Source organism: Pseudorca crassidens, chromosome 4, assembly GCF_039906515.1.
Source record: "Pseudorca crassidens isolate mPseCra1 chromosome 4, mPseCra1.hap1, whole genome shotgun sequence".
Taxonomy (NCBI): Eukaryota; Metazoa; Chordata; class Mammalia; order Artiodactyla; family Delphinidae; genus Pseudorca; species Pseudorca crassidens.
In genome coordinates, this window is record NC_090299.1 from 148,776,652 (window position 1) to 148,793,554 (window position 16,903).

The 16,903-nt window shown below is 38.3% G+C and overlaps 1 protein-coding gene across 2 annotated transcripts in view; it reads left to right on the top strand.

The window, feature by feature from the left end:
• MARCHF1 (membrane associated ring-CH-type finger 1) overlaps positions 1–16,903 on the top strand; it is an 843,574-nt gene that overhangs the window by 512,241 nt on the left and 314,430 nt on the right. For both annotated transcript variants that reach the window (XM_067737026.1, XM_067737025.1), the window contains exon 4: positions 7,351–7,499. In XM_067737026.1, the coding sequence (XP_067593127.1) occupies positions 7,389–7,499 (111 nt within the window). In that variant the 5' untranslated portion in view covers positions 7,351–7,388. The remainder of the gene's footprint in view (positions 1–7,350; positions 7,500–16,903) is intronic.

Genomic DNA, 16,903 nt, shown 5'->3' on the forward strand with positions numbered 1-16,903 from the left:
AGATATTGTAGTTTTCCACAAAGATTCTTTAAGTATTATGTTAGATTTATACCTAAATATTTCTTTTGGTGCTATTGAAAATGGTATTGATTTTCACAAATTCCAGTTGTCCACTGACAGTATATAGGCCTTCAGGTATATAGGAAAGCAGTTGACTTTTATATATCAACCTTGTATCCTGCAAATATTTCTTCTCCTTCTTTGTTATCTTTATTTCTTCTTCTGGTATTCCAGTTATGCATATGTTACATCTTTTGAAATAATCCCACAGTTCTTGGATGTCCTGGTGTTTTTTGGGTTTTTTTTTTCCCATTCTTCATGCTCTTTGCATTTCTCTTGGGAAGTTTCTGCTGTTCTGTCGTCAAGCTCATTGATAACTTCTCTTGGCCATTTCCAGTCTATTGATGAGCCTGTCGAACACATTCTTCATTTCTATTACAGTGTTTCGATTTCTATCATTTCCCTTTTTTTCTTTCTTGGAGTTTCTATCTTTCTGCTTACCCCACCCACCTGTCCTTGTCTGTTGTCTACTGTTTCCATTACAACCCTTAATACATTAATTATAGATATTTAAATTTCCCTATCTGATAATTCCAGTATCTTTCATATCTGAATCTGGTTCTGATGCTTTTTTATGTCTTTTCAGACTTTTTTCTTGCTTTTTAGTATGTTTTCTAATTTTTTTTTGTTGAAAGTCACATATGTTGTATTAAGTAATAGAAACTGAAGTAAACACCCTTTGCGTTTCTATTTTCCTGGCTAGAAATAGGGTGTATTTAATGTTTGCTGTCACTACCAGATGCTTCAGATCCTTCTAGCATCCTGTGTTTGTCTGTTGGCTTTGAGCCTTCCCTATGTGCTCCTCCTCCAAGAGGGTTAGTATCTTGCAGTGCTTTCGGTTATAATCTGCTAGTATTATCCTGAAGCCCTTTTGGTATGGTGGGAAAGTAGAGTAGAAGGAAAGTATTCTACAATGGTATGATTAAATCTCCAAGTCTTAGTGGGCCTGTGTTGCTGGGCTATGGCCTTCACAGGTGTTTCTTAGCTTCCCTTCCCACCTTAGATGAGGCAGGAAGCCTAGAAATACCTGGAGTGGGAACAGTGCCCTTCACTCAGGTAGGTTAATTTGACTCTTTTAAGATATTTTCCCTGAAGAATAGGTCTTTGTTTTTTATGTTTTGTTTGCGGTACGCGGGCCTCTCACTGTTGTGACCTCTCCCGTTGCGGAGCGCAGGCTCTGGACACGCAGGCTCAGCGGCCATGGCTCACGGGCCCAGCCGCTCCACGGCATGTGGGATCCTCCCGGACCGGGGCACGAACCCACGTCCCCTGCATCGGCAGGTGGACTCTCAACCACTGCGCCACCAGGGAAGCCCAGAATAGGTCTTTGTATAGGAGTGTTCTAGGGCATTTCATGATGGTTACTCTTCCCTTCTCCCTAGTAGTACCACAGTGGCACCTTTCTCAGCTGTTCATGAGATCTAGGTAAGCTTCCTGGTGGTGAGACCCAGGAAACTCTGGGGCCTCCACTAAGAATGCAGCCTCCAGGAAGTTCTTCTTCTTAAGCTAGGCCATATTGTGCCTCCAATAATACATCAAAATTACTGTGTGCTAACACCAGTTTATGGTTCTAGCAGCTTCTCTGCATGTATTCTGAAATTGGCCATGCGTCTCTGTAGGCATCTGTCTCTCCATATTTGGGGGTAGTAGTTTTTTATTACAACTTCATTCTCTGATGGTTCCAAGAAATATCATTAATTTTCAGTTTGTTCAGGTTTATCTTTTTGTAAGGATGGGAGTGATGATTTCTACACTCTTTACATGTCAGTGTTGAAACTAGAAGTCCCTCACACTTCACTTTTGATGTCTCGAAGATTGGCCCAACCTATGTGCTAAGGGTTGAGTGACTACCACCCTCTCATAAAGAGGCTTCTTAGCCATCACTAAAGTGTGGAAATGTGTGTGTGGCCTTCCCTTCATCTGCGTCTGTATTAAGACTGGAGTAGTCCCTGCTATTATAGTTTTCCCAAGGTTGCTGACCTGGAAGCTGCCCCTTCCTCCTTTACTAATGACCTCAGTGTTACGGCTCATACTGCTACCAAGACTGTCTCTTCAAAACCCTTCTCTCTGCACTGCCCCAACAGAGGGCGGATAGGAGCCCCTTACCTTTTCTGTGCCATTTCTTCATTCACAAGGCTAGAGTAACTTATAAGACTTCACAGAAAGATGGCTGCTTCTAAAAGGGATTGCAAGGTAGAGGGAGAGTTTTAAAAAGAAAACTATGTACTAAATATATCTTTCCTATAGTCCAAGCAAAAAAGCATTTAAGAATTTAAACCTTTTCTATGAGTCACGTTATGGTTGTTCCCATTTCTTAACTTTACTCAAAAGGGGAGAGCTCTTCTTTATTTTCTCCTTTATTTTATTATCAACAGTTATTTATTGGGTTCTATATCAGTTAGTGTTCCACATCTTAGAAGGCAGCTATGAACCTCTCTGTCCATTTGAGAAACCTCACACCCTTCTCATAGAAATCAGAAGGCCCTCAGTACATACTTCCATTTCATAGCAATAAATTTAATAAATAGTTACCTAGTGTAAAGACCATCTGGTCTGAAGACTTCCCAGCAGGCAGTTCTTGATGGTTGTTAGGACTCCATGTCTTCAAGGACAGCTCACAGTTGTGTGTGAGCGCTTCAAAACAGCCACGCAGGCATCCAGCGTAGCAGTTGGTGTGACTTTTAGGCATGTATGTTATAGTCTTCTGAGGGTCTAGGGGGTACTCTTGGAGCACACACACACACACACACACACACACACACACACACACACACATATACACGCACCTTTTCAAAAAACAAACATTAATTCTCAGAGATATTGCAGCCTACTGAGGAAGGGAAGCATGTTCTTAACTGTCCCTTCCTTCTCTTATTTGCAAGTTGTTTCTTTCATAATGGAGATCGATCTTCAAGTTCATTCTGGCGGGGTGAGGAAAGTGTTCCATTGTTGAGACATATTTCTTAAGGACACTTAGCTAAGGAAATATATAGTCAAATCTCTAAAATTTTCGTTTGAAAAATCCTTTCAAATTCTTAGACAAGGACTATCCTCAAGTTACCAATTTGAGGATGGTGGTGTACATGAGGAGGTGGGGGAGACTTTCTCAGTTCCATGTATGTGGTGAAGAGGGAAGGACTTGACCAGGCCCTTAACTATACTCTACTGGATGCGGCAGGGAGCGGGCGATGTTTTAGGAAGGAGAGAGTTGAGAAGGTAGACAGACAAAGTAGAGGCAGGCAACTGCGTTTTTTTTTTTCTGTGAGAAGAAAATGTTCTTTTTTTTTCTTAACGTCTTTATTGGAGTATAATTGCTTTACAACGGTGTGTTAGTTGCTGCTGTATAACAAAGTGAACCAGCTATACATATACATATATCCCCATATCCCCTCCCTCTGCGTCTCCCTCCCACCCTCCTTATCCCATCCAAAGCACTGAGCTGATCACCCTGTGCCATGCAGCTGCTTCCCACTAGCTGAATTATATTAGTTTTGGGGTACAGTAAGGTAATTTTAATAAGCTCACCTAGAGAGATCGGCTGGGCTTTCTTTCCGCCAGGCAGCATAGCTGCAGGAGCGCCACTCACGTGGCGCTTATGTGGAGCGCACCCCTTGGAGCGCAGTGCCATTTACACGGATTACAATGGGAAGGAGGCCCCCTAGCGTTGTGTAGCAAAGCTGGTTGTGGCAGCCTTTGGAGTAGTAAGAATTTTAATTTTCATGTAAGTTATTTGTAATTGTATTTTCTTTGGAGAGTTGTCCAAAATCAATGGTCTCCTTCAGCTGATATTAAGTCAAACATCTGTTCTCAAGGTCTTCATAGTACTCATTGCACTGCTATCAGAAGTTGATTGACTTGTCAGTTTCCCCCCTACCTGGAACTCCAGATCGCTTTAATCCCTTTACCAATAGTTCCAGGCACACTGTCTGGCACAAAGGAAGGGTTTGCTAAATGTTTCTGAATTAAAAGTAACTATTCTCTATGACATACACCCAATTGCCCTGCATTTTTTTCTTCCTAATTTTAATTTGTTGTCAATTTAGTTCACAGAGAATGCACTGTGTTTCTATTTATTAAATTAAATATCTCCTAGGGGTAGCATATTAAAAATTAAGCTTAGTTAAATCTCAGTGTCCCGTGATCATTATATAAGCTGCTCATTGCTGCATCTCATATTAGCTTGGTTCAATGGTTAGATGGTAATTGACATGAATACTTAATGACCACGTTTCCATTCTGATATATTACTAGTGATACTTACAGTTTAAAGTGCATTAGGGTTAATTGTAAATGCTTATAATTTGCCCACCCTTCTGACTGACAGCATATTCTTACACCTCAGAATATGATGAGCACTCCAGACCTGTGTAGGAAGAATGCTGGTCTTCAGAGGCTCAGCAGTCACCATTATTAACCCTTCAGTTGTCTCAAATCTATAACCTAAACTGTTTCTGGAATTTCTACTTTGTCATCCATGTTGCCAAAAAGATCGCTGTGAAGTGTAACCTAAAGTCGGAGTGTTTTGTGATAATAGAGAAGAAGATATTATCTTTAGCAACTGTCACAGTCTCTTCCCCACAGAATTTACAGGATGGTGCAGTGGAGCTCTCCTTTCTTCCCTGTCTCCCTCTCTTTCAACTCACCTACACCTGTGCTGCTTCCTTGGAGGCCACTGAAACATTGGTTTCTTTCAGATATGATGCTTCAACTCAAAAGTAGCTAGTAAAGTGGGTGGATGCATATTATACTGAGCACGTCATTAGACAAAGCTTTTCTCTTATCAGATGATGTGAATGTCCAGATGTAGTCATGTAAACATCAGAGGTCTTTATTATAATCTCACACATTCTTCATTCATATGATAAAAGGTGAAGTGATGCTGTCTAGTTAGATTGCTCTGGTCATTTCACACATTTAACTTTCTTTGTGAATATTCCTATGAATATGTCCAAGTTCAAAGAGAAGCTTTCCAGTCTTCCAGGCCGTAGCCATGCATCATGTTTCTTTTCTGTTTTCCCACAACAGACAGGACAGTGTCCATGGTAAATATTCGATGATGATTATTAACACATTATTTAGGGAAAAAGAGTATGTATTTTAACTGGTTGAATTATTTAACCTAGTTAATCATCCTAGAATTAAGATAATGTCTGTTACATGCAAAAAAAAAAAACTAAAACGCAGCTGACGTTTTATTATACTACATCAGCAGGTGTAGTCCAAAGTTTAATAGCCCTGTCGTGATGACTTGTTCAACAAAACAGTTCAGAAAGATGGTTTGCACAAGCAAACTTCAGGGGAGACGTCTAAGATCAAAAGGGGCAGACAGTCACCTTGAAGTTGAGCATATAAGTTCACAAATTCAAAAATTAGGGAGTCAGGAAGATCCTAGTTATGCTTGGATTTTAAAATTCTAGAGAATATTGCACTGAATCTGACTCAAATCAAAAATGAAAGTAATCTTCCTCTTATGGCTTTTCCATGCCTACTTCAGTACCTACAGCATAGTAGAGGCTCAAGAAATACTTAAGGATTAATGTTGACTGAATAAGGAGGAATATAGCTATGACCACCACCATCACAAGAGAAGGCTACAAATGAAATTAAACTGCTTTATTTAATCTCAGAAACTGAATAGGAAATAAGAAGTCGACTGCTTTTAAAAACATATCCCAGAATGGGTACTGATGATATAATTTTTGTGGGCTACTTTATTATGCTTTTTATTCATGCATGAATTCAACATTTTATTATAAGCACTAAAGTGATATATTTAATTATGGAGTTAAATTTTTTTTTAATTGCCAAATGACTTACAAGTAGGACATTTGTTTGTACTTGATTAAACTGTTTTGGTCGTTATGTATCATTTCACTCCCTGCTTTTGAATAAAGCTACTCATTTACATTTACTGTTAGTACACTTCAAGAAATGTAGTTAAATACTGATGACTAACCAAGATACTGTGTACCAGGAATGTGGAAATATTTACTTTCTGTGGAATGCAAATTAGTTGGAGATGCAGATTTTGCATTACACAGATCAGAGTTTTCAAATAAAATCTCAAGCAATGTGTTTGAAAAGGCAAGCATTAATAATTTGTTGCTCATTCACACAATTGCTTTGAAGCTCCCCTCCCCATTTTCCTGCACCTCAGATGAATGATTCACTCATATAAGATTGCCAGTCTTATTTAAAAGGCCATTCCATTGAGTATCTTAGACTTAATTTTTATGAAAGTTTTTTAGAAATAATTTCCTATTTACATTGTTAAGATCCATTTCACTTGAGTATTTTGTCATTTACAGTAATAACTCATCAATCCGTTAATGCAACCTTTCTTAATGTTACTTTTATTAGTCCTATGAAATGTGCTATTTTGAACCTCTGAAATGTTATAAACCACCAGATTGCTAATTGCTTTGGATACTGTGAAAAATAATTACTCCACATTATTTTTTATATTTAATTGACAGTGTAATGCGTTTAACTAAAGATCTGCGATGAACTATTTCTAATTACTGAGGGTGGTGGAGTGGAAAAACTAGGCTGTGAAACTTTACAAGGAAACAATGTTTTCTTCATTACATTAAAAGTTATTGTTGATATAACTTTTTCAGAGACAAACAAAAAAATTCCTTAAATGGGAAGTTCTGGAAAGCTAGAAAGAGTTGTGGAATATTTTTATTCATGATATAGTAAGGATATTTTTTAAATTATTATTTTAATAGATTGGTGATGGGTGTCATATACTAATTTTACCATGCTTGCCCTAAAATTTCTCCTTCTTTAGTTGGCAGAATTTTATGAGAGAGATAATCATGCCACTGCCAGAATGAGTAATGTTCATCACTGGCCTGCGTTCAATTCATTCTGCATCTGTAGGACATTCAGCTGAAAAGCTATGCCAAATTTTAGATATTGAAATATGTAGATATATCAGGAACTGAGTCTGTTCTTAGCTCTCAAGGTAAGAACTTCTTGTTAGAAACCGATCTTTGAAAATAACTTAGAACCTGATGCAAGGAATTCCCACCATCTAAAAGTGTCACGAATTGAGGTGTAAAACGTTAGGCTCTTTGAGTAGACGTGTACTGTTTTCATTGCCTGTGGTTCTGAGGTTTTTAATGGTCAGCGTATTCTTCTTTTCCTCCCTATAACACCTGGCTAAAATGAAGTGTCTCCACTGGTATTACATTAAATTGCTTATTTCATTTCAATGATGTACATTTTCCAAAAACAGACATCTAAAACAAGTGACCTGTTTCAGGGAATGTAAATTATTTTCAGAATTTCAGAAATTGAAAAGGGATAAGAGGAAGGAGAAAATGCTGGGCTGGTGTGAAGCGATAGCGCGTAACCCTCGCAGGATCCCTAACAACACGCGGACCCCCGAGGGCTCAGAGGAATGGGCAGACGCCTCGCAAACCTCCACACTGGTGAGTGCAGCCGTGGTACCTCCAATGGCTTGTGTGAATGGATGCGGAGGGAATGGGGAGGGGGCCGGGGAGGGCTTCCTCAATAGTTCTCTGCTTTGCAATGTATTATATTGCTCATATAGACGTCGCTTAATCAACGGGTAGTAATAAAAACATCTTAATTTCATAGAATCTAGAGTTTAATTCAGATTAACAATTTTTTTTTTCTTTTTGTTTCTTTGGACATCGCCCGTCCGTTATGTCAGGGACCTTACAGAGATATTTAAAGTTTATACCTTGCATTCTACACTTCGGTAATGGAATCATTGGAGGAAAACGAGTACCGTTATCCAAAAATAATGAAAAATCAGAATCCTACCTTCTGTATTTTCCTATATTGAATCCTTTTTAAAGGCATTTTTAGAATATATAGGATTCAAAAAATTATAATTTTGATATAAAATCGTAAATTGCTAAAATGATTTGAAGACCAGATCAATAATATACTCTTTCTTGTTTTGTTTTCTGCGTTAAGTTTACACGTTCGGCTTTAGCTAGCTTTTATTTCCCAGTGATTAGGAAAAGAGAACTCATTAGCAAAAGGAGTTTTATAAGTTCTTTGTTTAGGTTTTGGCTGCAACATACTTCATTTTGATTTAAGGGAGGAAAATTCCATTCAATCTCTAAGTTTTAAATTGACATGTTAGTTGTATTTTAATTGCTATTTTACCGTTTTATAAGAACACGTACTTTCATTAGCCTGATTTATTAGTTGATGAACATATAATTAAATATAAGCAAAGGTTTTAGGTTTATTTTTTTACTTTTGAGTTATTTGATAATTTCTATCATTTTACATAAAAACAATGGTCCTGAGCAAACATTATAGAGTGAATTTCAAGAGAAACCATGGAAAGGAATAGGCTTTCAATTGATAAAACATAGAAATGGGAATTCTGTTTAATTCCATCATCTTAGACTGTAGGGAGAGGGCTGAGGGTATGAAGAAAGTATGCAATGTGATTGGACAAAGTTCTAGGGAATAGATTCTTTGAAATTATTATCTGCAGTGTTTCACCTCAGTCATATGCTCTTTTGTAGATTACCGTTTTCAATAAAACTGCTTGGCATGAGTTAACACCATTTAAATACACATGTTGCACAATATTTATACATAAAGCTGGATTTTGTAGGTACCATGCAATAACTAAAATTTTTTAAATAAAAATATTACTTCTGTGATCTCATGAGAGTGGCTTTAGTGCTTAATTACTATTTCATAGAACCATAGATCAAAACCATTAAAAAAAATCTTGAGCCAACATTTGGCCTGACTTTCTCTTATAATTTTGGGTAACCTAATAGTAGCTTCATTTTACAAATGTGTAGTGGCCCAGAGAAATTAAGTGACTTTCCCAGTGTCACTTAGCTAGTAAGTGTCACTTCTAGGATTACTAGAAGCCTGGCTTCTGAAGGTAAGGCATGCTGTATTAGGGCAATAGTCTTCAGTCACTGTAACCTAACCCCCAAATCTCAGAAAAATAAAATATTTCTTATGTCATAGCTCATGTGTCTGGGCAGCTCTCCTTAGAGGTTCACTGTCAAAGGTTCACTGATTATTCAAAGACTCCATCCCTCTTCTTATGCTGCCTTCTTAAGTACATGGCCTCTTAGGTCACTGAGGAAAGGAAAAGGCTATGCTGTCCATTGTGCGTGAGCTATTATGGAGCAACCTGAAGTGTGTAGACATCCTTCCATTTGCCACAACCTAGTCTCATAGCCCCATCTGAACTGCAAGGGAGGCCGGTGAATATCAGGAAGCTATGTGGGCAGGAAAAGCAGATAAGGACATCTCTGCCAAAGTCCACTCTTGTGGTCGCCAAACATTCATGTCACGTTTCCACTCTTTCATTAAGAAGGGCTATTATTTTCCAAGAGAGATAACTAAACATTCTTTCAGTCACTGGATTCAGTTCAAATTCATGGTCTCTGGTTATTCATTGTCCTCATCTAATGATGATGATGGTCAATCACCTATAAATAAACGATTTATATTTTGCAACCAGCTCCCAACATACATATATACCCAATATGAAGGAGAGGAGTAGGAAAAGGGAAACCACAATAAACACTCATATTTGGACAGAGAAAGAACTAAATGTACATGGAAGCCAGTGGTGTATTCCTGCTGGACAGACATTGTCAAGTCTCCCTGACAGGATCCTTGAATTGGCTTTGACCCTGCTCCCTGGGAGATCTCCCTTGTCCCTGCTTTCCTCTAGCCTCTGGATACACCCTCTGGGAAGTTCTTCCTTTTCTATTATTCTCCTTGTCCACATTCAAAGTGCCTAATGAAACTTGTATAGCCTTAAAATATTTTATTTTCCTGTTTGGGGAAAATTATGGAACCAAGAGTTGTTTTAAGTCTTAGGAATTTCAAGGCTCATACTGCTGGAATCACGGTATTTCAGTACGACCATCCTCTGCAATCTGCTAGGGCTCTGATCTCTTTGCTTTCCGGTAGTCCGTGTGCCTAGCAGAGTTCTATCTTGGTTGCCCTTGATTTCCAGTTCTCCATGTCTCTATCTCAGCATGATCGTATCTTGAAGAACAGGCAGGAGGACCACATCCTTAACCTCTTTGTCCAGAGATGCTTTGTTCAACTGAGAGGGTCCACTCGGTGTCAGCTCTGAAAATCATATTAGCCTTGAGTCACTTTATTCAAATGTAACTTTTCATTGGACCTTTGTTACTCAACACTCACTTCAATGGCAGGTCTACCAGTTGGGGTTTAGAAGAAATCAGGCATTGGGTCCAACAAACCTTGAAACTTTCGGATTCTCTCTGTTCCTGGTCAGATCTGCTCTCACACAAGCCGCTTAGTTCCTGAGCTCACACTTCTCCTGTAACACCTTGCTGAATGTAGCTGATAGTACTTAACATACATTATTAAGTTCTGTTTTTCAATCTGTTTTGAGTGTTGCCAGCCCAGCAGGCCCAGGGTCTGCCTCTTGAGTTAATTCAAATAGAGATTTTGCCAGTAGTTTTGCCCAAACATCATGCAGATAAATAGCTTTCTACCTTTGTAAACAGTTTCCTCCCTCCCCGTTGCTTAAACATTAAACAAATGCCACATATTTTAGACTTTTCTTATGGTAGCACAGACTCTGGCTAACTGATTTCTGTATTCGGGTAGTTATAAAAGTTGGGGTACAGTCAAGAAAACAGAAATAGGCAATTTTAACAATATATAATGTGAAAAATTATTTAATCTGCTATTGGAAGATTGAAAATGTCAGAAAGGTACACAAGTTTGGTAACTTCAAGAAGTAGCAACCACCCATACAGAGGAGTCACACAGGGAGGAGACTAGAGCTACTCAAACCTAAAAGGTTGACAGAGGGACCCCTCAGAACTGCACCCCAACTCTGAGGAGGGATGCTTCTCAGCTGATGAAGGAACGTTGGAGCTCAGAGGAAGGACCCTGAAGATCTAGGACCCAGACTCCTGAAGGGGATGCACTTCTCAATCCTTATATATTCAAGTGGGGGGAAGGGGCTGGTGCAGTAAACGTAGTTCAGGGTGTGTGAAAAAAGCTTAGAAACTGGACCCACCTTCCACTGCCGACTTAAGTCTTGTGGGATAACGCTAACAGAAACAGAGTCCTCTCTCTCCTCTTGTCTAATGGTTTCTTTTAGCACTAGCGTTGGCAGAACCTGACCAAGAAGTAAATGTCAAAGGAGACATCTGGTTTGAAGGCTCCCAGCTCCAGCATCTCGGTGTAGAATACAGGAGAACGGATTTAGGGCTGAGTGATATTAGCTTAGTAATCAGTATGGAAAATTAAGAATAGAAGCTTTAACGAACTCAGAAATTTCATAGGCTTAACATAATAAAGGTTTGTTTTCACTCATGGCTCAGTCTGATACAGGACATTTGATCCTCAGACAGTGAATGCAGAGATCTCTGCTCCTCCCATCTCCCAGGGCTGCTGTCTTAAACACAGGCCTCCTGGTACTGAGTTTATCAATTAAGGGGTGGAGTATGAATGGGTGACTATGTAGATACCAGTTTAGGTTTGGAAGTGCTAAGCATCACTACCCTGATGCCGTTGGCTGAAACCAATGACACATCCCAGTGTATCTGTCCGAATGATGGGAAATAAGGTCTTCCTATAGGACCAGAATAGGGAAATTGAGAGCATTTGGCCAGCCTCTACCACAAATGCGTTCATTCTTTGAGTGGTAGCAGTTTTGTCCTGCCTTTCCATTTTATATCCCCAGTATTTAACTATTACTCTCTGCTGTCACCCGGAGCATTTGAGGCTTTTCTGTACAAATCGTACCCCCTCTAATGATGATGGGGTGGGGGGAGAGAAAAAGGAGGATGAGGAAGATATGATGATGGTTGTTTGCCAGGGGCATTTCTAAGCATTTCACACACATTCCCGTTTGTAATGCTACAAGGATCCGATGAGGTGGGCATGACCATTATCCCTATGTTGTGGATAAAGAAACTGAGCTACAGAGAAATGTAAAACCTGCTGAAAGTGACTTAGGTAATGACTGGTGATGCTGAGATTCCAACAGTCCAAGCAGTCTAAAACCGAGGGCTGCTCTCCTGTCTTTCAGGTTGGGGGAAAAAGTCATTATTTGAGTTGACACATTTGGTTAAACAGAAAGATTGTAAAGGAGATAATAATACATTACAGTGTGTGACATAAAAACAAATAGGGCCTTTTCTTTATAATCTCTTGATTACATGTTCTGTTAGATTACTCTCTGCTCTGCATTGACTGACGTATAAATATGGCCAGTATCACCATTGCATCCTCAATAACTGACCTAATGGAAAAAAAATAACACTTTTTTTTAATCTACAATGCAGGCAAATTACCTGCTTTTTAAATTCAGAAAGTGCTTACTTAGCCTAAAATCCCTGAGTAAGAACATTGAAGCGTTTGAGAGATACTTATTAAGCAACCATCTTCATAGTTTTAACCTATGGGGTGAGGGAGCCCTTTGTATGACAGGCAGGGAAGAAACTTTTGAAATTTATTGTAACACAAGTTTACATGTTAAAAACAAAACAAAAAAATACCTTATACTGACTATACCCTTAAGCAATTGCTTGAATCAAATCAGAGTTCAACATTAAATTCAAAATGAGAGCAAAAGATATCATAAGAAATAGAAATAAGAAGGTGAAAGATTTTATGAGGAATGGAGTTTAAAAAAAATCTATGGAAGTCAAAATAGGGAGATCGAAAAATGCCATTTTAGGTAGTCATCCAGAAAAAATTACTTTCCTCTAATCAGTGATGGTTCTTTAAGGCTATAAATAGACTATGGTTAGGTAGAAAAGAAGAACAAAGTGTCACTCTATGTGTTAGATGAGGTGATTTGCCACTTTCAGTCATGTATGCATCAGCTCCGGGCACATTTTCCAGGCTTCTGTGTACATGGTCTGGGATGAGGCACTTGCTGCTCTAGAAAAGACTGAAGATACTAGATAAGAAAGCTTTCAAGGAGAAGTACGTTTTATATATATATACACATATATGTATATAATTATTTGTAATAAGACATATATTTATAAAGCTTTATAATTTTCAAGCAGTCTTTATGTCCATTGTGTCGTTATAGCTCACAACCATTCTGAAATGCAGGAGTTCCCAACCTCCGGGCCACAGACCGGCACCAGTCGATGGCCTGTTAGGAACCAGACCGCATAGCAGGAGGTGAGCGGAGGGCAAGCAAGCGAAGCTTCCTCTGTATTTACAGCCGCTCCCCATCGCTTGCATTACCACTTGAGCTCTGCCACCTGTCAGCTCAGCAGCTGCATTAGATTCTCATAGGAGCGCGAACCCTGCTGTGAAGTGTGCACGAGAGGGATTGAGGTTACGCCCTCCTTATGAGAATCTTATGCCTGATGATCTGAGGTGGAGCTGAGGCGGTGTTGCTAGCACTGGGGAGCGACTGCAGGTACAGATTATGATTAGCAGAGAGGTTTGACTGCACAGAGACCATAATCAATCAATGCCCTTGAATCATCCCAAAACCATCCCACCGCCTGGTCTGTGGAAAAATTGCCTTCCATGAAACCGGTCCCAGGTGCCAAAAAGGTTGGGGAATATTGCTGAAATGTACACAATACAATTTAATTATTCAAATACATAGTGAAATGGAGATGCTGTTAAGAGATTAAGTAGTTCACTCCAAATCATAAGGACTCAGAACTTCTAATTTCCAGGTTATTTATATACCACACCCATTATGAGAAGTTGGTAGTGTTTTTGGCATAATATAAGTGAAAATAGTGTATCTCAAAAAGGTGAAGGAATTCACCCCGGTGGCAAATCAGAGTTTGTGATTTCTGTCTAATTTTAAATCCCAAGATTTTTCCAACTTGCTATAAACTCTTTCTAGGAATAATATAACTTAATAATACACATTTTAGAGATCAAATTTTCAGCTACTGGACGACTAAGTACCTCCTTACATAGCCTGATAAGTATTTATTAATGAAACAGGCAGCTAAAAAGATTCATGTTTAATTACGTCATAACCTTATTTTCAAAATAGAACAGTTGTGTTGAAGGTTAAAGTTCCATAGTTATTGAGCTTATGAAAAAATCAGAAATTAAAATGATGCACTTTTATTTTTACTTCTTTTTGTATGTTTTAATTGAAAAGCCATACCCATCATCAGCTTTTTTGTTGTTCTTGTTGCTCATAGACTTTACTAGTATTTTCTTTGGTTTATATTAAACCAGCCCACTTGGACATTTGCGTAATATAGATGAAATCAGCCCCTGAACTTGAGACTTCTTCATCTGGGATCCCATTCTTTATGATTTAGTGAACAATGACTGGATATCAAACAGAAAATGAATGCATGCCTAGAATTTATGTAACTTTAATTAATTACAAGTGATCCTACCATTTCAAAGATAATATCACAAAAGAGCAAAATTAGATGAAAACATAAAAGAAAGTCAGGTAGAGCTTTTGCTATAGACAGATGGATATAACATCTTTTTCCTTAGTCTATGCCAAAATTTGTAATGTTGATATCATTTGCTACTGGAAATAGCCATATTATCCAAGTCTAGTAGGTTGAAGTATTTTGTATTCAAAATTAACAAAATGGGGCTTCCCTGGTGGCACAGTGGCTGAGAGTCCGCCTGCCGGTGCAGGAGACACGGGTTTGTGCCCCGGTCTGGGACGATCCCACATGCCGCAGAGTGGCTGGGCCTGTGGGCCATGGCCGCTGAGCCTGCGCATCCGGAGCCTGTGCCCCGCAACGGGAGAAGCCACGACTGAGAGGCCCGCGTACCGCAAAAAAAAAAAAAAAAATTAACAAAATGTTTTAAATTATTTGCCTTCTATGCGTAACTTTCAGCAATGGTGTTGATGGAATTGATTAGAGTATGGTGTATTGAATGTAATATATAATATTTAATCATTAAATTGGAGTGAAGAAATACACCCTTTTGATCAATGACCATAATATTTGATCCAAGTCAACTATCTTTATGCAAGAATGGTAACAAATAAAACTGAGGGAAAAAGGAATCTGCTTCATAAATTAGTAATATGGAGATGATGCTTATTATGCAAATGAAGGAGATAGGAACAGGGAGTATATGTGTATTCCTAATAGATCTAGATTATATGCCGAAAAGCTTCTTTTCCTAGATCCTTGCATGGCTAGCTTCTTTCTTCAAGACTTGGCACATCTACCATAGCAACTTTGACTGGAGCTACTCCTGATTTTCATCCAACTGTGCCTCTCTACACCAATTCCCTCTCTACACCAATTCTGATTTTCTTTTTTCTTTTTAATAGGTTCATCCTAATCTGAAAATAGTTACATAAATATGAATGCATGTTGGTTTTTTTTCTGTTTTCTACACTAGGATATAAGACGAAAAGGGAAGATCTGTCCTGTTTACCTCTATATCCCTGGTGTTTTGAACAGAATAGGAACGGAATAAAATTTGTAGAATGGATAAACAGCTTGAGCAGACAGCATGAACTGAGAGAAAGCAAAATTATTTTTTGTTTATAAAATTCTATTCAGTACGATATCTCATATTAAATCCCTCTTACTAGAAATTGCCTATGCCTTAAAATATGGAAGAACTAGTCTGAAAGATCAAACAATTCTGAGATGGTTTCTACGACAAAAATACATAAAGTTTTGGAAACCGAAATCATGATTATAAAAGCTACATTCCGTTGGAATAAGGCTCCCCTTTGGTAAGAATTTAAAATATTGCAGATAGCTTCCCCAGTGCGTGAGACAATGAAATGTAAATGCGTCCTTATTAAGAAAACACATTTACCGATTACGGTTTACCAGAGTCATCTTCCTTACTCTCTTGCTTTCCAATTATCCCCTTAGTCGATTTTTAGTCTTAGCAGGCTGAAGGAAATCATATATCTGCCTACAGCAAATGGACTGGTATTGCCCTACAAACATAATCTCTCTTAGGAACCAAATAAATGGCAGATAAAAAGAGGAGTTTGAGTATATTAAATTTCTCATTAAACATATTGACTTATTTGCAATAGGTTCACCCTTATTTCTTTCAGTCTCTGAGCAAGTGGGCCAGCTTCTCATTGTGTGATGGCCTTTATACATTCTGAAAATAAATAAGTCAGGGCAGATAGAGTTTGCAAGGTTTTTTTAACCTCATTTTCTTCCTCCCTTGGATTCTTTCTTATTTGATTGTTTATCAGTTATTACGTTTAATTGCTATTACAAAGCCTTTACTAAGTACTGCCAAAGGCAATAGTGAATGAAATCTAAATTTTTATTAGGATAACTATAAAAAACAAAGGAGGGAAATGACATAAAAGACCTCGTGCGTTTCAAGAGCTTTGATTTTTGTAAGGAAGTAAATCATTAAAAATATACCCCAATGGTTTTTATGGAAACAGATTGAACTGAAGAATGCAAAGAGGGGGGAGACTGGTGCCTCAAACGTCACATCACAAAGAAAGGTTACATTCGCCGTGCAGCTTAAAGTAATGCATTAACTTTAATTGTATAGCTACTGAACAGTGTCAAAACATGATTATTCACAATAGTAATGATTGATCTAAAAATGCTCCTCAGAGGAAGAGATCTTTTCCTCTCCAGAGCAAGTCACCAGATCATATTCAGAGCTGTTCTTTTTCAAAATGTGTCATGTCTTTCTGTTTCATTTAGATATAAATTAAATTGTGAGCTCCTCAAAAAAATGTTTAATTCTCAATAGTTGTTTAATTCTACTGTCTGTATAGTATTTAGAATGTACTGATTTTCCAATGCACTGATTTAATTTTCTGAGACCCAATGGTCATTTTTGTGTGTACCCAGATAGACAAGTGTGGAGTTGACCTGCCTGCTTTCTCTCCACTCTTAGCAGGCTGAAG